Genomic DNA, 19,492 nt, shown 5'->3' on the forward strand with positions numbered 1-19,492 from the left:
GAGCTTTGCTAACCTCCCTCTAGGTCTGAGATCATGTTCAGCCCTAAACCTTAACAAGGCAATTCTACCAACAAGTGATTTGTTTTTTCTAACACCTGGATATCACTTGGAGTTTGTTTGCTACTCTGTTTCACGAATTAAATCTCCCTTTTTGTTGATTAGGCTTGAAAGTATACAAAGATCAAACATCAAAGAACATTTTTACTTAAGGAAATTTTACGTATTCTGCATTTTGCAACACCTGGGCACAAAGGCCAGTCCAGGTTTCTTGGAGATGGTGGAGATGATCCCTGCCTTTGGCTGGGCTGTGCCCTGACCTGCACTTGGCTCCACAGGAAGGAAAGGTATTTAAAAAGTGTTTCCATGTTTGTACCTTTCGTCCTGCTCAGAGTGTGCAACCTGCAAGGAGAACCTTAGTTTTCTCTGCTTTTCCTTTCCCTTCAGAGCAGCCTTGGTTTCCACCTGTAATCCAGAAGTGCATGATGTGGGATATGAGCTCAACGTGCATCTCCTGCCTCTGTGTGCTGCCCAAAATGATGTTCTTGTTCAGCAGAAAGGGCCAAGCAGTACCATTTTCTTTTAGGTGCCTTATTTTAATACAGGCAAGCTTAATATTTGGGGTGAGCTTTTGTTTTAAAGCATTAAATTAAAAAACCCCGAAGCTCTGCATTGGTAATTTTCTGTGTCCCCACATTTGCATGGTTCCCTGTGGTTATGCAAGGAGGTTTCTCCAGGTGGGACCTCATTTTTCAAGCACTTCCTGCCCCATCCCTCGAGTCCTGATGTTCTTGGGATCTGGAGCTGTGCTTGGGGTGAGTCCAGCAAACTCTTTGCTTGAGAGGGAAATCAAAGGCCTTGATGATGGGAGGAAGGCTGACAGCTGGAGCTGGGAGATAGGAGAAAGACTCTGGAGAAAACAACTGGGATTGGATAAGGAAATTTGGCCTTCAAATCCATCTCCAGCTGCAGTTTGTGGAGCAGTTTTGCAGAGCCTTTCTCCAGCCTCCCTCCTGCAGTTTAACCCTCCACCTGGCCGTGCTGGAGCTGGGGGATTGCCTCCTCCTCCTTCCTCATGGTTCCCAGTATAAATACATGGAGCAAAGCCGCCAGCTCTGTTTATTGAACACAAATAGAAGATAAAATAGTGGAAAACTAATTTTTTCATGCTCATTGGTGGGAAAGATTAAAATTATGCAAATCCTCGGCAGCGAGCTTGGTGCAGAGATAAGGGGATGTTCAAGTCAGCTGGCTGCCTGCTAATTCACTCATTGAAAACGAAATGAGCAGGAAAGCTGTGAGCAGCGTCACCAGCCCCTCACAGAGCTGGGATTTCTGTGCTGGGAGGAAGCTGAACAAAGAAAACCCTTTCTTGGAGGCGTGCAGGATCCGTGCTGAGATGCTCACCCTGAAATCACGTGTCTGGGGAGCTCTGGGATGCAGCACCTCCACCTCAGCCAGGGTGCAATGACCTGAAATCCCCTGACGTGGTGGTTCTGGGGGTGAATCAGGTGAAATCGGCCAGCTTGATCCCTCTGTTGGATTCCAGAAGCAGAGCAAGGCTGGGAACTGAGTGGGAAATCACCAGATAGGAGTGATGCTGGTCTTGGTATTTTCTGGTGCAGCAGAGTGGCTCTGGGGGCTGCAGGAGGCACAGTGGGTTCAGCAGGATGGTCACTCACCTGCTTCAGAGGGTTCTGCAAGCAGGGGAAGGGCAGCATCTGGGCTTCCCCCACCATCCCAGTGCTGCCATCGAGGAATCTGTGCCCATCTCTCCCACCCATGTCCCCAGGACACGCCTGCTTTGTAGTGGGAACCCAGGCTTGCAATTCCCCGTACGGACACGTTAATTAATTTTTGCAAAGCAACTGTGCTGTGGGGGTTTTCCCGGGATGAAAGGCCTGTGTGTGTCTGGGGAGGATCAGGGTGTGCAGATGTGTTTGTGGTCAGAAGAAGCGAGCAAAGCATCTCATCGCCCTCTGACTCTGGGTCTGACTCAGCCCTGAGCTTTGGCTGAAGGGAACTTTGACTCCTTTGGACCAAACTGAGCCTGTAGTGCTGGAGAGCATTAACTGCCCACCTCTGCAGAGGTATTAGGGTGAATAGTGGAGTTTTTTGCTTGCTGGGCTGCTCCTTTGCCCAGCACAGGCTCCTCAGTCTGGGCATTTATTTCTTGGGATCTTTCAAGCTGTTCCAGGCACAGAGCAGACCAAAAACCCTGACAAACCAAAACCTTGTGAAGCAGCTGAAGCTGCCGACCATGCAGAGGCACCCAGGAAATGATGACGGCTGCTCATTGTGCTGGGAGAGGGACTCAGTGCCAGCGAGTGTTTTTGGAAGGGCTTGTCTCACTTCCTGTCAAATCAATATTTATTCACAAATCTATTTGTTTGCTTTTGTCATTGAAAACTCTTGTGGGCATTTTTTTGTGTGTGTTCGTTGTTTTGTTCCCCTTGTGTATTTTTGGCTGCACAGTGCTGGCGAGAGGGGCTGCCACAGCCTTTCCTGGCTCCAGTCGTTCCAGCTGCTTCTCCTAACCCGTGCTTTTGAGCCTCTTTTGTAAGGTGGGACCTGGCTGGCAGCTCTCCTGTGCCTGGGCACAGCCTCCTCCCCGCTGCCCCACATGTCCTTGGGCTGGAGGTGATGATGGATAGGAAGGGGTTGACCTCAGTGAACATGAACAGTGTTTTTTCCTTGCTGTGTTGTGGATCCCTGTGAGCCCACAGGAGCAGCCTTCCCCCAGCTCTTTGGTCCTGCTGGAGTTTCACCATCCCCACCAACCTTCCCCTTCATTTCTTTCCATTTTCCTGTGAGTGAAACAAATAATGGCTGGAGCTTCGCCTTCCCTCAGCTGCTCCCCCTCTTCTCTCCTCCTCCATCCCTGACTCATTCCTGGTGCCTGAGCCCATCCTCTGCTGTTTGTTCCCTCCCTGCCTGTGCTCTCACCTCCTCTCTGGTTCGTTTGCACTGCCGTGGTGCTCAGCATGTGGGCAGGGATGGCGATGTGGCACCTCTCCCTCCCTGCCCCTGTCCTGGCTGCTGGCAGAGCCCTTTTCACCTGCTGGAGCTGCAGGATGGAGACACAGGCAGGGCTGGAGCTGCAGGTGGAATCAAACAGGGATTTTCAGAGCCAGCTGAGGACCTACTGTGCTCCAGGGTGTGGGGAGAGCTTTGCCTCCTCCTGGGTTTGTCTGCTGAGCCCCATAGCTGGAATATTATTTGTCTGCCCCCAGCCAAATCACGCAAAGCTAAATTGAGCTGTGGCAGGCGAAAGTGTGAAGCGTATTATTAGGAACAGGGAGCTCTTGTTCCACAGCTGCTGCTGCTGCTGCCGTTGGTAATTAATGTTTGAGGAATTGCAGATCTTCATTAGGAGAACAATTAGATTAACGAGAGAACTCGAGCCGAGGCTGTAGTGGGAAAGGGCTGGGGGGAGGCTTTAAAAACAAAATAAAATCCCTCCCTGGCACCCTGCCTCGCTGCTCCAGCGACATGCCGATGCTCTTGGAGGCACTGGGAGCAGAGTGGTCCTTCCCTTCCGAGCAGTGACAGCACTCAGGGACTCGAGCTGGGCAGGGAGCGAGTGGGGCTTCATTGCGAGGAGGAAAAAGCAATCCATGATTGCCATAAATATTTCAGGCAGCTCTGCACCCATGCTTGGCCGCAGCACCAGGTTATTAGCAGAGAGAGCTTCGGGCAGAGGCTGCTTGAGGCTCAGCGAGGTCCTGGGCTTGCATCGTTAAAAGCTTTAATTGGTGTCCTTGTTGCTGGAAACGCTGACCCCTCCGAGCCACGAGGTATCGCCTGCAGGGTCTGGGCTTAATTCAGGCCAATAAACAGGCCTGGACTTGAGGGGTTTAAGATGCTTCTTAACAATATTATTTCAGCAAGAGCTGTTTGGGGTTCCCCCCATTTTCTTCCCTGTGCTAAGTCCATCCATGAACCTGCGGCAGCTTTGCCCTCGCACGAGTGAGGTGCTCACAGCTGGCTGATGAGCAGGATGCGGCAGGAATTCACTCAGGATAAATGAACCGTTTAGAGAGGTTGTAAAATCACAGAAAGTAATGACAGAAGGGAGGTTGGAAGGTCAATTAGTCCCTCTCGCTGGCCCAAGGCAGCGCCGTGCATTTGGAAGTCGTTGGAGGCAGATGCATGTGTGGCTTAGCTAAAAAGCTGCAGTGGTGGTGTTCTCAGCCCTGGGCTGCTCCTGGCTCCCTGGCTGTGCCCCACTGCTGGCTCAGCCCCACACAGCCTTTCCCATGGAGCACCAGCAATGTCCACCCGCTGGCAGAGCTGCAGGTCAGGCTGTTATAAATCCCAAAGGTGCTGTGGGGGGCTCAGCTCCCATTCAGCCAGCTCTTCCCCCCAGCCCCAGGAGAAAGTTGGAAGTTTTGCCTTTCAGGGGACAGCAGATTTCTCCCTTCGGTAATTGATGGGGACAAAAAGTTGCATTTCCTGGCGACTCCAGATGGTGCAGTGACAATAAAGCCATTTTCTGCAATATGGTGGCTTCTGCGTGTCCGAAGGAGAGATTTGTTGTTGGACTTGTTCCTGTTTGGCTCAGTGCCTCTGAAGATGGACGAGTCACTCCTGAGCTGAGCTGAGCAGGAGGAGGGTTGGGGGCCCTGGGAAGCTCCTGCAGCTGCACTGAGCAAGATGGAAAGAATCTACCTTGGCCTGCTGGAAATGGAGGACACACAGCACCCTCCTGCCCGGCCAGGCCCAGCTCGTTGCGTGTGGATGCTCCTCACCTGCCGAGGAAATGTTATTGCATGTTTAATTCATGGCACTCTCCTCGCAAAAACATCGCCGTGAACGCTCAGCCAGCCTCCTCAGAAAAATCTCCCTGCCTGATCCTTCTGATGATTGACTGCTACAAAGACATGAAGATGATCTCAGCAGCTTGTCAGAAAAAGCCCTTATGTTGGTTTAAAGTAAAATATAAAACGACGTGCCGAGCAGGTGGAGACTTTTTGAATGCTGGGTAATGGGAAGGTTCTCCCATGGTGCTCTCACGAGCTCCTCTCCTACAGCCTGCTCCAGCAGGGATGTTACCAATCTCCAAATGCTTATAAATGTTTTAAGCCACCTCTGCTGCGTGCCTGGTGTGTCTGGGCTGGGTTGCTCTATCCCACCAATGGAAGCAGCCACCTCTGGGCTGGAGCAGCCTCTACAGCTGCTCGGAGCAGAAAGGGAGGAACAGCAGATTCCACAGGAGCAAACGAGCTGGGTGAGATCAGGCTGTCAGGCGGGAGCTGGAGTGCTGTGAGGATGGTGTTACTCCCAGTTTCTGCCTATTTAACAGCCTCTTAATTTTGCGTCTTGTATGGAAGATGGAAATGGCAGCAGAGCCCTGCCTGGCTGAGCTGCTCGGCTCAAAAGTGCCTCTGGCTTGTGCCATCCAGGGGTTGCTGCACGTTGGTGTGGTTTGTGGGGCTTCAATCAATGCATGAAGGTAATTTCTGGAGGCACCCGCTGCAGCTGGGGCTCTCTGCAAGGATGTGACAAGAGCCAGAGGCTTCCCTAGACAGACAGCCCAGAATTAAATCGGAGGGAAAGCAAGCACGGAGCATGGATGTGGCTTCTGACCCCGCTGCTGACCTTGAGCACTGCAGCCCAAGACTCTGTCCAGTCTGTTCTGGTGTCTACTGGTCTGCAGGGCTCCACCAGCCCAAGCAGTGACCCAGCATCCTCCCAGCTTAGCTCTTAAATTCAGATGAGATCACCGCAGCAAGTGATGGATGGGTTTTTTCTTTCTCCCCTCCTTTCTTAATCTCCCCTGGCTGGTGGGTCTGAGACACAGGATTCCTGCCAGAGCAAGGGAAGGGATTTGCTCATCTTCTGTCTTGCAAGCTCAAAACCAAATCCTCTTTATGGAGTTTAACCCCCTGTGTTGGCTGGCAGGGCTGGAGTGCCTGGCGAATGGGGAGGGAATGGATGCCGAAGGGGAAGGCAGAGAGGAGAGGCCCAGAATGACATCTCAGTGCCCAAGGGGTGCACTCTGAGTGGGGCTTGGTGGCAGCACTGTTGATCCTGGGGTGGAAAAAGGCAACTGGAGGCATTGCTGGGCCTGTGGCCTGAGCCACACTGCCCTGTGTCCCCCTGAGCCTGCGAAACCCAGGGAAGGCAGCATCTCCTAATCACCTTGATTAGCTTTCCTTGCTGGTCACTAATCAGCAAGATGCAAGCCGTAGTGATGAAGCCAGCTCTGTGCTGGGGACAAAGAAAGACAAGCCTCTTTATCCTTCTTACTGCGGCTCAGCATCTCTCCTCGCCTGCAGGAGGATTTGCTGGGTGGCTGTGTGGCTGCCGCTCACCCTCCTGTCCCTCCTGTCCCTTCCTCGCTGGAGCACAGCTCTGCCTCTTCCCTGGGCTCTGAGGAAGCCAAACAGCTCAGCAGCTGCGCTGTTGCCACAATGATTTTCATTTACCATCAAATAGCAATTAGGAGAAACTTGGAGTGTTTGCTTCACTACTTTTATTTCCTGTTGTTAGTTTTTCGCTGATGAGCAGAGTGCTCTGCCCAGGCGCTGCAGCAATCCTATGGCATCTCCCAGCCTGGTGCCCATGGATGTGCAGACAGGAGTGGCCAGGAGGTCTGCAAGCCATAACAAGGACATTTATTTCTTTTTGGTTTCCTGAGGCTCTTGGTTTGGCTGTGTGTGGGCTTGGGGTGTTCCTGGGCTGGAATTCATGAGGAAGGAGGGACAATCCCTCTGCATCTCAGCCATGGGGATCCTAAAGATGATAAATGCAAGGGTTTAGTTTTGCTCTATCTTAGTGTAAATCCAGACCAACTTTGTGACTTATGGAAGCCTCTCTGGGATCAGGGGCTGTGAGGGAGAAGGGTCCTCACCTGAGGCTGGTTGAAGTCTTCCAGGTTGCTCTTTGGAGAGGATTTTGTATTCCAGTTTTGTTGTGAGGTGTGTGCCGCATGTAGTTTGAGGATTTCGGGGTTATTTCACTCATAACTCGTATTGTTGGGGACTTTCTGCCTGGGGATAAAAATGAGCTGTGCCAAGTCTGGGTGAAGCTGGGCTGTCAGTTCTCCCCTCCCTGGGGCCACGCTGGTCCCCCTGGCACCCCTTGGCCAGATCCCCGTGGCTGTGCTGTCCCCAGGCTGTGCTGATGGAGATAACAAACGCAGACGATCGATCAGCGATCGCGGTAATGAGAAGGTCGTTCTTGCGCGAGGCTTGGTGACATCCTACACCGTCCAGCCCTCGCAGCCGGAACTGATAAAGCACCCTCATGTTCCTAATTAACTTTCTGGAATGTTTTTTCATCCTTTCGATTTTTCATCTCTCTTTTTCCCTCTGCTCAGGCCGCAGGCTGGTGGAAGGGGCTCTGCTCGCAGCAGCAGTGCAGGGCAGGGTGCAGGTCAGGGAATAACTGATTCCTCATAGTTTGGTGGTTTTCTCATATGTTCTTAGTTGGACACACAGATGTGGGCCAGGCAGTCTTTTCTCCCCAGGAATGCGGAATTGATCTGAACCTGCATTTGATCTTGGAAAAAGGCTTTTCCTTAGCTTGAACTCCAGACATGGGAAAAGCTGTGGTACTTTTGCTAGTGATGGGTGGCTGTTCGGTTGGGCTCTTTGTTGAGGTTTTGTCCTTTTTGTCTGTTTTTCCCTCTGCTGTGTGCAGTAACCCAGTGTCACCCACCGGCCCAGGGGTGCAGGTGCTTTGGGGGGCGATGTTGGTGATTTTAGCATTGTTTTCTGTCAGAAGATGGTGTTGATTCCCCTGGCTGAGCTGAGGAGGCTGCAGGACGTGGCTGACGGACGTTATTTACCCGGCGCTGTCGGTGAGCGCGTGGCGAGCGCCGAGATGGGATGCAGTCTGTGCCCCAAGGAGCTCCCAGTCTGTCAGGCAGCTAAGCTGGGGCTAATGATGAATGACTTCCTAAATAAATAAATAAAGCTCAGAGGCAGGGAAAAAGAAACGTGAAACATTACCCTGAACCACAAGGCAATTTAGCTGACGGTTTCTGATGCCGTCGGGCGCTCAGCAGAGATTGCAATGGTTTGTTGGGAAATGCTGAAGGATGGAGTGTGTTTGTGTGGGAGTGAGGGGAAGGGGATGGGGAGTGTGGTCCTGGCTCAGATCCTTCCCTCTGTGCATCCCAGAGGAGGAGAAGCCACATCTGCAGCCCTGCTCTGCGCTGGTCCAGCAGTGTGCTCCTGGGATTTCTGGTTGTTTTTGTGTTGCCTCTGCCTCAGTGTTTTTCAGGGGTGTCTTTTGGGGTGACCCCCGGGCTGTGGCCAGAGTGTGGATGGGCTCCCTGAGCAGGGTGCAGCCAGGCCAGGGGAGCTGTGCTTCCTCCTCCTCCTCCTCCTCATCCTGCTCACCCCGCCGGCTGGGCTTTGCCCCTCTGCCCTGGCCACGCTGTGCTGCACCTGCTGAACGCTCCTGACACATCTCTGCCTGTCACAGCTGTCACTGCGGGGCGAAATTAATTCCTCCTGACGATCCCAACCCAACCCAAGCTCTCCCATCTCATTTCTCCTGCAGTGACCACAGCTTAACCCTCGCTGTGCCGTCGCAGCCCTGGGCAGGGAGTAGCATCTCTTGGAAAGCCCACACTGCTGTCCCCCGAAATGCCCCTCATGCCTGTTGCTTGGGGACGGTGCTGGGCACTTCACACTCATGGGTGGACCAGAAATGCCACAGAGGGAAAAAAGAGAGAGGGGTGTGTGTGTGTGTGTGTGTGTGTGTGTGCGTGCAAACACAGCGAGCTGTCTGAGTGTGCAGCTTCCTCTGGTTTCCCACGTTGTAAAAAGGGATAATACTGTCATATTAAAGCACTTGGAGATCCGGGGATGAAAAGCAGCGAATAGGACCAAGACAGTCCTGATCAAAGCTCTTTTTTTTCCTCCATCTGTGTTTGTTTCCCCATGGAAGATAATACTCTGCCTCTTTCTTGTAAATATTTTTTTAAGATCTAAGTAACTCCGTGATAGATAAACAGCCATGCTTCACTCTGAAGGATCTCTGCTGCCTGCTCTAATTGTGTTTGCCAAACCCCTGGCCTGCCTGCAGGAGTGCCTTGGGGAGCTGCATTCAAGCCCAGAGGAGAAACTGTGTCCAGCAGCTTTGGGGTGGAAGGGACCGACTTGGAAATGCTCCATCACCTCCTTTTTTTGGGGCAGGACCAGGCATCTTTTGAGATCAGTCCTTTCTGCACAGCCTGGTGTTTGGCACCTAAAACAGCCCAAGTTGTTGCAGGCAGGGTTGGATGGGCTCTGGGTGCCCTGATCCCCTGAGGGACATCCCTGCCTATGGTGAGGGTGGAATGAGGTGGTCTTTGGGGTCCTTCTCACTCCAAACCATCCTGCACTTCCATGCCATGGGCTGTGCAGCCTTCCAGGGCCAGCACTGCCCGTTGGCATCTCCTTGTTCCTCTGCTCACACAGGGAAGGTGCCAGCTGGGCTCCTGGGCCAAACCCACCCAGTCCTTGTCGAGCCCTGCCGAGGCTGGGGGTGCCAAGGACAGGGTGTTGGATAGGAGAAAACCGAAACTGTGGGGTAGTGAATTCAAATTTCATCTCTGCCCTCCCCAGGGGAGGTGACAAATGAGCTCGTGGTTGTGCTAAAAGCTTTTCTTTCTCTCTTTAAAGAGGTTGCTGGGAGGAAATGAAGTGACCCACTGACCTCTGTTAATGCGCAGCTCAAACTAAGCTGGTGCTGCTGCTAGGAAGAGCCCTCAGTGCAGCCCTCTGCCTGCAAGGTGTTTGCTTCCATTGATGTGTCTAATGGGAGCAATTCTCCCACAGCAGCTGCTGAAAATGAAGATATTTAATCATCTCCTAGATCTGAGTGGAACTTTTTGCAGAGAATTTCTTTAAAATTGCCCTTCTCCTTTTTACAGGCAGGTGAAACAGAAGCAAAGCCCAAGTGCTTTTTTTTTTTGTGGTTTTTTTTTTCAAGTCGTCATATTGTAATGAATCTGAAATGAATGCATGGTTCCTCCCCCCTGGATTTTTTTCAAATGCAGAGCAAATGTTTCAATTACCAGCTCCATGGGGGCTAAGAAAAAGTAACATATGGCAAAATGTTGCCCAGAGGGGTTGTGGACTCCTGGTCCCTGGAAGTGTTCAAGGCCAGACTGCATGTGGCTCTGAGTAACCTGGTGTAGCAGAAGGTGTCCCTGTCATTGGCAGGTTGGAACAAGAGGATCTTTAAGTTCTCTTCCAACCCAAGCCATTCTGTGGTTCTGTGAAAATCCCTGCACAGCTCTGACCATCCCAGTTTCTGTACCTGTGCAGACTCTGGTGTTTAGCAGCATTTCCCTGTTTAAGCAGTGAGGACCAAGGTATCCAAACCCCTCCTCCTAGATCCCCTCGGATACCCAAAGTAGCTTAAGGGAGTTAGGTGTCCAGCGCCCTCTGAAATGGGAGTTGCTGGGGGGAAAATCTTCAAAAGCATCTTAGCGGCTTAGGTTAAGTCCCTTTGACTCCCAGGGGAACTTAAGCCCTTAAGAAATGTAGGTGTTTTGGAGCATTTCACCCTCTGTGCCTCACTCCCCTGGGTCCCTGCAGATCCCTGGCTGCAGTGGGAAGCTGCTCCTTGCAAACACATCTCAGTTTTATTATTTTTCATAATGCTCTCCAAGACCCCGTGGTCGGTGCTTACAAGCTGCACACATGGCCTTGCTTAGAGCTGGAGATTAGGCAGCACACAAGAATGAGTGTCTTACAGGAGCTCTTTTACTGTAAGAATTAATCTTATTCCTGAAATGTGACCGTATCTAGCACAAATCTGTCCCCACTGGGGGCCATGGCTTCATTTAATTGCATTCTTTAGTAGGGATTGAGGTCTATTAGGTGGTTTGCTTGTGTTGCAGGAGATCCTGTGCCAGGGAATTTAGTGAGGGTTTGCAGGTCCATGGAGCAGCACAGGAAAAGTGCCATTATGTTGGCTTGGTTGGTGCCAGGAGCTTGGCTGGGGGCTCAGAGACAGGCAGGGCTGAGAAAACCTGCTGCAGAGAGCACAGACAAGGTAAGCTGTGCCATGGGGAGGGGACAGGAGGGGTGACAGAGCCCTGGGGATCTGAGCTCTCGTCAGAACAATTCCCGCTGGATTTCAGCCCCACCGGGAGGGCAGCAGAGCCTCGCTGTGTGCAGCTGGGCTCCACCAGGGCTGTTCTGCACTGCAGACAGCAATGAGATGCTGGGATGAGGCTGCTCCAGTCTCGCTGCTGTCAGGCCCTAGCAGGGGAGCAGAGCAAGCTCTGTCCCAGCCTGTCCCCTGTATCCGCAGGGGAGCCAGGTGGGTGCACATCCTGCTGTCCTGAAAATCCCATATCCGGGGGGGAGGCAGCCAGGGATGTACCTGCTCTGAAGGATGAGTCGCTGGATTGAAGCTGACATGTCCTAATATCTCTGCCAGCACTTTCTGTCTCCGTCAAGGGCTCGGGAAGCACATTAGCAGCGGAGCGGAAGTGTCACCCTCTGGCATCTCCTTCTCTAATCTTGGAGCTGTTGCTGGATCCCCTTTACCAGACCTTCTCCATCGGAGCCCATTATATGGCATGAAAAGCCGTGCAGGATGTGGGAGAGCAGAGCTGCCAGGCTCCTCTCTCTGGAGGAGGCAGAACATTTCCCTGACGTTCAACTCCATCCTGGGGGGACTTTGGGGACGTTCTGCAGGGAGCAGCGCAGGCTCTTGGCTGCTCTCAGATCCTTGGTGCTGTTTTGGGGAGCACACGAAGCTCAAGGAGATGTTTGGTGGCATTTTCAGCACTGGCGGGGGTGGATATGCTGCTCTGATAGAGAAAACTAAGAGTTTCTGAAATGGTGGCTGAGGCAGCCCGGGTTTGTTGGATTTTATTTTAATGTAGGCACCTAAAATAGTTGGGTGGATTCTTGCTCTCTCCAACCCCAGCCTTGCTGGTGGGAACGGAGAGCTGCGTGACTGAAGGAGGAAGAAGGGAGAGCCAGGGAGCTGCAGCACAGCTCCATTTGTTGTGCTGGCATCGACGCCACATCCCCAGTTTAATTAACAGTTCCCATCACAGCTATTCACAATGTTCCCACTCTCTGCTCGCCCCTGACAGCAACAAAAGAAACCCCAACGCATTGCTCTGCGCCCTGGAACCCTGCGAACCCCACGCTAGGGCTGGCTGGAGCCTCTCTGTGTTTCTCTGAGTGTGTCTAGAACAAACATTTGAAGAGATTCCCAGTGATAGGATTCAGATTTTTTTCTCCTTTTTTTTCAGTATTTATGCTCGTTTCTCGTTCAGCCAGCACTGAAGCATGGTGGATCTGGAATAGCACAGAGCACACAGCAGAGGCTTTGTAATCCTCAAAGTGCAAGTCCAAAGCTTCTCTCTGAAAAGTTGCTCTTTGGGGCTGAGTACATATGGGGACTTCTTGTTTATCCTGGCTTTTCTTTTAATTCTGTACAGTTCAGCCTTGGAGAGTTAATGGGACAGAAAAAGATTAAAATGCCCCTTCGCACTGCCTGTCCCGACAGTCTCCCACCCTGATGTGTGTCAGAAAGCTTAAACAGCCTCACTATCCCCTTAGTCCTTTCAAAGCCTTTGATCATTGCACAATATCTCCTACCTGGCTTTCCTCCAAAAGGTGATAAACCCTGGGTTTGATTTCTAATTGGAGTAACGATAGCGGGAAGGAATCTGTCAGATCTGAGAGCATCCTTCCCCAGCTCTGGCCCATTATCCCGGTGCTCAGTCTGGCTGATGGGAAACCTCTGAGCTGCCCACCCCACGAGGAGGTTGTGGCTGCAGCTTTCACTCTATTTTCAGCCCTTCTGGGGCAAATCTCACCTCTGTGACCGAGGGAAGCATTTACCAGTATTGACACACAGGACTGGGGTGGTGGCTAAGAACTCAGCTCCCTTAATGCCATTCCAGCTTTGCACAGGGATCAGGATAAAGCTGTAAGCAGGGAGCTCTGTTTGGAGCCAGGAATGGTCTCCATGGAAATGTGCTGGCAGGGTGAGGGGAGCTGAGCTCGCTCTCCCCTGCCACAGCCCTGCTGATGTGCTGCTTCTGTGCTGCTGCCACGTTCTGCCGTGTCCGGGGCAGAATTGGTCAGGAGAAAATCTCTCCCACCATGGAGCTGGGCTCACATCATGGAGCTGGGCTCACATCATGGACCTGGGCTCACATCATGGAGCTGGGGTCCCAGCATGGTCCTGGCCCATGGAGCCATACAAGTGCTTGGTGACACCCTGGGGAAGGTGACACTTGGGGAAGGTGACAGTTCGGGGAGGTGCCCCGGGGTCCCTGCAGTGACCATGCTCTGCAGTCGCTGCTCAGGCTGTGCTCGACCACTGCCCACTGCGTCCTCCTCAAAGCTGTCCCTTTGTCCCTCTGCAGGTGCTGACCAGGCTGGGGAGACGCTGCAGTTCCCGCTGAGCCGGAGCCTTCCCGGCTGGGGCCGAAGGCCATTGCAGAGGATGAGGATCCTTCCCAGCCCTGGGATGTCTTCGCTGGTGTCCCTCGTGAACCTCCTCTCCGTGCTGCTGATGGACTGTGTTGCTGAAAGTGAGTGGCTCTGCTCTCCCCCTGCTCCTTTTTCCACCCCTCTCCTTTTCCTCGTTGAAGAAGTGGAGCTGAATACCTGATCGTGTTTCATTTTCCAACATCCTTAACTTTCCACCAGTGCCTTCCCATTGTTCCCAGCCCCTCCTCAGAGGGACACAGGGCACCTGAGTCCTCACAGCCTGCTTTGAGTTTCGGGTTGCCCCCAAGGCTGCCAAAGAGCTGGAGAGGAGGGAGAGAACTGCCTGACAGCTCTTGCCAGAGCCTTTCTCCCCCTTCTCCTGGCCCCATCTCCACCCAGCTCGCCCATATTGTCCTCTCCTGCTCCTGCCTTTCAGGATCTGTCAGACACTGCTGACCGTTGTCATGTTACTTTGTGAGGCTGGATTCCAAACAGCGTCTGAAGAAAGAGTATTATGTTTCTCCTTCCCCTGAGTGAACCAGTTCCAGTTCAACACAGGTTTTATCTTTGCTGCCTTTCAATTCCTGCTTTAAAAAATGAAAAGGGGAAGGGAAAAAAAAGAGAAGTGAAAATCTTCAGCAACTTGAATGTAATGTTCCTTCGACATGAAGGCTGATCGCTTGGGATCAGTGGGGAATAGACTTTTCCAAGCTGATTGAATTATGAGGTTTTTTCCTCCCCAGCAAAGCTGCTTGAAGCTGGTGAGAGGGCTGCTCTGGTCAGCGTAGCCCTTGACAGCTTTTAACGTAATCGCTTCGTTATCGGGGTTTATTACGATGACGCGGTCACCGGGGATTGAATGGATCCGCGACCTTTTGTTGCTGGGAGATGTTTTTGGAGCAGTGCTTTCCATCCTCTCTGCAGTAGGCAAGTGGGGATGTATTTGCCCTTGCCTCTCTCCTGAGTTTTGCTGGGTTCATGCTTAATCCCTCTTTGCAGGGAGAAACACTTGTGCAGAAAGATAATGTTTTCTTTTATTCTTTTTCATTCCGTAAGCCTGGGAAGTGAGCTGGGCTCCAGGAGGTTCCCTGTGGGGTGAAGTGTTGGCTGTGGGTCAGTCTGCACCTCAGATGGTGCCACTGGTGTCCATAAAGATGTACCCAGAGCTTCAGTTTGAGCTGTCTGGAGTGGCAGCAGCAGGGAACTGCCATGAGCTTTTGCCCAAGGGTTTTTCCAGGATCCAGCTTTGGTGTTGGAGCTGATGCCCTTGCGGGTCTTTATGAGCACCCAGAGTCGATGGGTGCTGCTCTGTGAGCTCTGGGTGGCTTTGTTGGCTTGTGAAAGTGGGCAATGGGACTCTCCATTCAGGACTCCAGGGTCTTGTTCTTGCCACTGGTTTGCTGTAACATCTGGCAAAATGGCTTAGTTTGCTCTGCAGGTGTGGATGGAGAGCTCAGGTGTTCTGCAGCTCTACAGCCTCTCTCTCAGCAGAGCCAAGTGCCTGTGAAAACTGAGGTCCATTTGAATTCTGAGGGTACAGCAAGGTCTGTGTGCTCAGTGCTGGGCATGGGCACTGCAGAATCAAAGCTTCTCGAAATCATGTTGGTGTAACCTCAGTTCTCTTGTGGTTTTCATTTTCCTGGGAAGGAATGAGCACCTTGTCTGTCCATCACCTCTGGGGTGAGGTTTGCTCAGAGATTGCAGCAGAGCTGGGAGATCCCACGTGCTGTCTGACTGCTGCAAGGCCCTTTTGGGGGAAATGTGTCCTCAGGAAGGGCTGGTGCTGGTCAGACACAGAATGCACCAGTGCTGTGGCCTGAGCCCCTGAAATCTGTCCCTGCTCTGTAGACACCTTGCTGCTGGCAGCCAAGTTTCTCTCTCCTGTGTTTCTGCAGTGTCCTTGGATCCTGAGCTGTGAGGGTTTGTGCTTCTTTTCCTCTTGCTGCTCACAGATGTCCATGCAGAACTTTGCAGGTTGCTGCTCTCACCTGCCTGCTGTGCAGATGTTGGCCAGGTGTTGTCTCTCCTCCTGACCTGCAGAGGCTGCCAGCAGCTCCCTGACCTGTGCCCTTGGGGATGCTCCCTGGGAGCTGTTGGAGTGGCTCTGGAGCTGTTGCTCTGTGCCTGGAGATGAGGAGTGGGCAGGGAGTTGATAGCTCCTGGCTCTGCAGGAGCTCCTGGGTCCTGGAGAGATCCCATCCTGGCCAGCAGCACCCAGGCTGGTCTGTGCTGCTCCCCAGTGAGCCCTGCAAACAGCAAACAGCTTTGTCTGTCACAGCTGCAGAGCCTGTGTGAGGAGCTGTCACTCTGTTCTGACAATGTCCTCTCCCATCAGATGGCCCTGGGCTCTGCCACATTCCCGTAATCCCTTGGCCAGCTTCCATTTGGCCGGCGCTCGCCACAGCTCTGACCCCATTTCCTGCCCTAATTCACCCCGGGGGCTGCCAGGGCCCTGCAGCCCCCCAGGCACAGGGTGGTGATGTCCCTTTTGTGACGGGAAACCCCTGGGATTCTGGATTTTGGAGTTCATCACCCTCCCAGCTTCACAGGGGAGCAGAGCCTGGGCTGGGAGCTGGGATTTGTCTCCTCTCCCAGTGCAGCTCTGGAGGAGCTGTGGCCTCTGCAATCAAAGGACCATTAAAATACTTCCCTTGTTTCCGAGGCTAATTGATCTCAGTCAGTGATTTAAATCTTTCTGTGGCAGGAGCATTCTATTTAAAGGAAACTGCCGTTTAAATTAAAACCCCAAAGCACCACACTACTTTCTGCCTGCTGTTCCTCCTTGGGAAGCTGAAGAGGACAATAATTGAAAGGTGTGACACAGACTTGTTGCTTCTCTTTTTCTGTGGTCACATATGGACACTTTCTTTGTTTCTTCTATATGGTCGAAGGCAGCTGTGGAACTGGAAATTACTAATTCCATTATTATTTTCGGTGGTGTCATTAAATGGGAAGTATCACCGTTTTGTTAAGGAAGCTGCTGTTTGTGAGTACCATGAATTGGCATCGCTGCAGGGAGTGAGGGGAAGCCTCCCCAGGAGCTGCACAGCCAAATGTGCCCCTTGGAGCTGAGAGGAAACCAAGCAGCAGAGGCAGATGAGGCCTGGAGATGAGTCCGGGGAGAGGAATATTTCCCATACTGCTGATGGACCTGGGCACAGCACCAAGCCCTGCTGTTTGCTGTTCATGCACCCAGCCTGAGCCATGAAACCTCTGTGGTGAGCACCCCAAAACATCTGATTTTGTGTCCCCAGAACCAGCCTGGTGTCGCTGGGCAGGATGTGTTCTGCCCGTGCTGTGCAGCTGCTTTTGGCCAAAGGCAGTGGTCAGGTCCCCCTGCCCTCCTCTCCACCCGAAGGAACAACATGCCTGTTTCAAGTGCTCCTCAGTTGCAGATAAAAAGCCATTTACTGTATGGAAATGTGGCCATTTTTCTGACTGGAATCAGCATGCTTGCTGTTTTCAAGTGGGTTTTTCTCATTGATTAAACCTTTGTGTTTTACAATAGCACTTTGCTAATTGGCACTTTGCATACACAGAAGGCTGATGTGTGGCTCTCTCCACCCCAGCAAAGATTTAAGAGCAGGGAACATTACTTATTACTTAGGTTTCCTTCCTTTTATAAATCACGGTATAGAACCCTTACTAGCTCACTCTGAAGTATTACCATAAATAATTAAATCTAAATTGCAATTGACAAAATAAAAGAATAAAGCCCCTTTTATGATGCATTACCCTGGCTTTCTTCCCTTTTAATTGCCTTTGCTCCATCATTAATTTGCAGAGCACAGTAATTCATGGGAGGTGCATGTTGGGGAGGCTCTCGTGCTCCATGAGCATCCCTTGGGCAGCAGAGACAGCAGTCAGGTTTGCAGCATGTGGGACTCATGGAGATGATGGAAAACGTGTGGTGGAGCTCCTCTGGGTCTGTGTTCAGGCTGTTTTGGAGATCTGATGCCATGGAAAAGGTGTGTGGCATGGAAGGTGTGTGCTCTGTGCCACGGGATGGAGGAGCTGCTGGTTGGCAGCACAGCTTGGCTCGCTGAGATCCAAATCCCAGCCCCTTACAGGTGTATCTGACTGCTCTCCTGATCAGTCCCTCCCATGCTCTCATCCCTGCAGGATTAGCCCCTCCTGCTCAACTCGCAGCCTTCAGCTCTGGAGGTCCAGGCTTTGATCTGCTGTTGGCCAAGACAGCAGTTGTCAGATGAGATGGGAGTAAAAATCAAGGAGGCTCCATCTTAGGGCTTGACAGACATCAGTGGGAAGGAAATCTCTCCTCGGTGGGGGAAGCTGCTCCAGTTTTAGGTGTTTGAGATTCATCCAGGACAACACAGCAGCACTGCCCTGAGGGGGAAGATGTCAAAGTGTGGTAAGGCTGAGTTGTCCCACAGTTTGGGTTATAGACCCCAATTGTTATAGACCCCAAAACAATAGGGAACCTGCTGGGGGCTGAGGAGCCAGGGAGATGGTGAAGAAAGCTTTTTGCCCTTGGCGGGTGGGCTGGAGGGGGAGCAGAATTTATGAATTTAGGTGGGAGCACAGCGGAGGTTGTGTGGTTGGTTGCAGGGTGGTGGAGCTTTCAATTGCATTGTCCCTTCAGTGAGTTGGGTCTGCAAGAGGAGGCAGCAGCTGAATCCTGAAGAGGCAGAGATCCCTGTTTCCCTGAGAGATCCACTGCTGCTCCTGTTCCTCATGCAGCAGTTGCCTTTTAGCCAGGAGACTCCCTGTCCTTGTTCTGCTCTGCCCTTTCCTTCTCTGCCTTCCCTGTCTGCCAGCTGCAATCCAGGCTGTGCTTGCTGAGGGTTCTGGGCTGGTTGTTGTCCCACTCAAGGACACTGAATTAAGCTTCTATGTCACCTTGTTTAAGTGCCTGATTAAATTAAACCTTGCCTGGCTGGATCGAGTGATGTATCTCTTTTCTTTCTCCTTTTTTTTTTTTTCTCCTTTTTGGTTAAGATAACTCAAATTGGAAAGTTTGTGTCTTTTGTAGGACCTGGAGAGGAAATAAATCATCTGTTGAAAGAGCTTCCTTGGGGGCAGAGTGGCTGTCACTTCCCAGGTCTCAGCTGTGCCCCCCACTGCGGATGCTCATTAGATTAATCTCTGCTAGGAGCATCTGGGGACAGCAGCAGCCACAGTGTTTAGGACCCAGCCATGGGTGTCTCCTGCTGAAGGATCTTTTCCCAACCAGAGGTTCTTTCTGCTCAGCTTCATTAGATGGTTAAGTTAGGGGAAAAGAGCATCTGTTTGTTGTGTAAACAAGTGGCTTGTGTGAAAATGTCACCAGCAGAGGATTGGGATGGAGGAAATGACTGCCTTTGCCATACCTGGATGCCAAAACTGGGGCTGTTCCTCTGTGTCAGGCTTTGCCAGGAAGCCAAGACTTATTTCTTTAAGACATTTCCCCTTGGTTGTCCTTTTCACCCCAACAGTTCTTGCACTTGCTGCCAGGCAGGACAGGATCTTTGCAGTGTCTCTCCCAGGCTGTGGCTCAATCAGCCTTTCATCTGTCTGGCAGGGTCTCTGTGCTCGAGACGAACCTCCTGGGTCACTAAAGGGAATCTGTGAGGGTATTCCCACCCTTTTTGTGGCCTGGCAAGCCTAGGGTTATTCTTAGAAGGCAAGCAGAATGTTTTTCAAGGACGCCTGGCCAGAGGAATGTCGTTCCTCCATGCGTGGGATGGAATCTGGGCTCGGGTTGGCCTGTGAGACTCAATCTCCCAAGAACAGTTTTATTTACTCTGTGCCACTCTTCCCCTCCAGTCAAGGATGTTCTCTTGCAACATAATTGGTCCCAGTTCCCACCTTAGAAAGCTGTGATGTTCTGTGCACTGCAGCTGCCTTTAATTTTTGGGGGATTGTTAAAGTTCATGAAAATAGTCACGTTTTGCACCATCTGCTGTGTGCCAGGAGGCACCCAGGGTGTGGGCTGCGGGCCAGGGAGCCAGGAGTGTCCTCACTCAGTGACTGCACCTTCCCAACCCTCCTCTGCTTGCTCAGATTTGCGTTTTTGGGCAAGGACTTCTCTTGCCGTGGTGTTGTCTGGTGCAATTAGCCTTGGTTTGGGTAAAGCACTCTGG

At 52.0% G+C, this 19,492-nt stretch overlaps 1 protein-coding gene across 9 annotated transcripts in view; it reads left to right on the forward strand.

Moving 5' to 3' along the window:
* PTPRS (protein tyrosine phosphatase receptor type S) overlaps positions 1-19,492 on the forward strand; it is a 116,317-nt gene that overhangs the window by 14,404 nt on the left and 82,421 nt on the right. For all 9 annotated transcript variants that reach the window (XM_085040128.1, XM_085040132.1, XM_085040129.1 and 6 more), the window contains one exon: positions 13,343-13,510. In XM_085040128.1, coding sequence (XP_084896254.1) covers positions 13,343-13,510 — 168 coding nt within the window. Of the gene's footprint in view, positions 1-13,342; positions 13,511-19,492 lie in introns of those variants that run through there.

Source organism: Lichenostomus cassidix, chromosome 28, assembly GCF_008360975.1.
Source record: "Lichenostomus cassidix isolate B80296 chromosome 28, HeHo_3.0, whole genome shotgun sequence".
Classification (NCBI taxonomy): Eukaryota; Metazoa; Chordata; class Aves; order Passeriformes; family Meliphagidae; genus Lichenostomus; species Lichenostomus cassidix.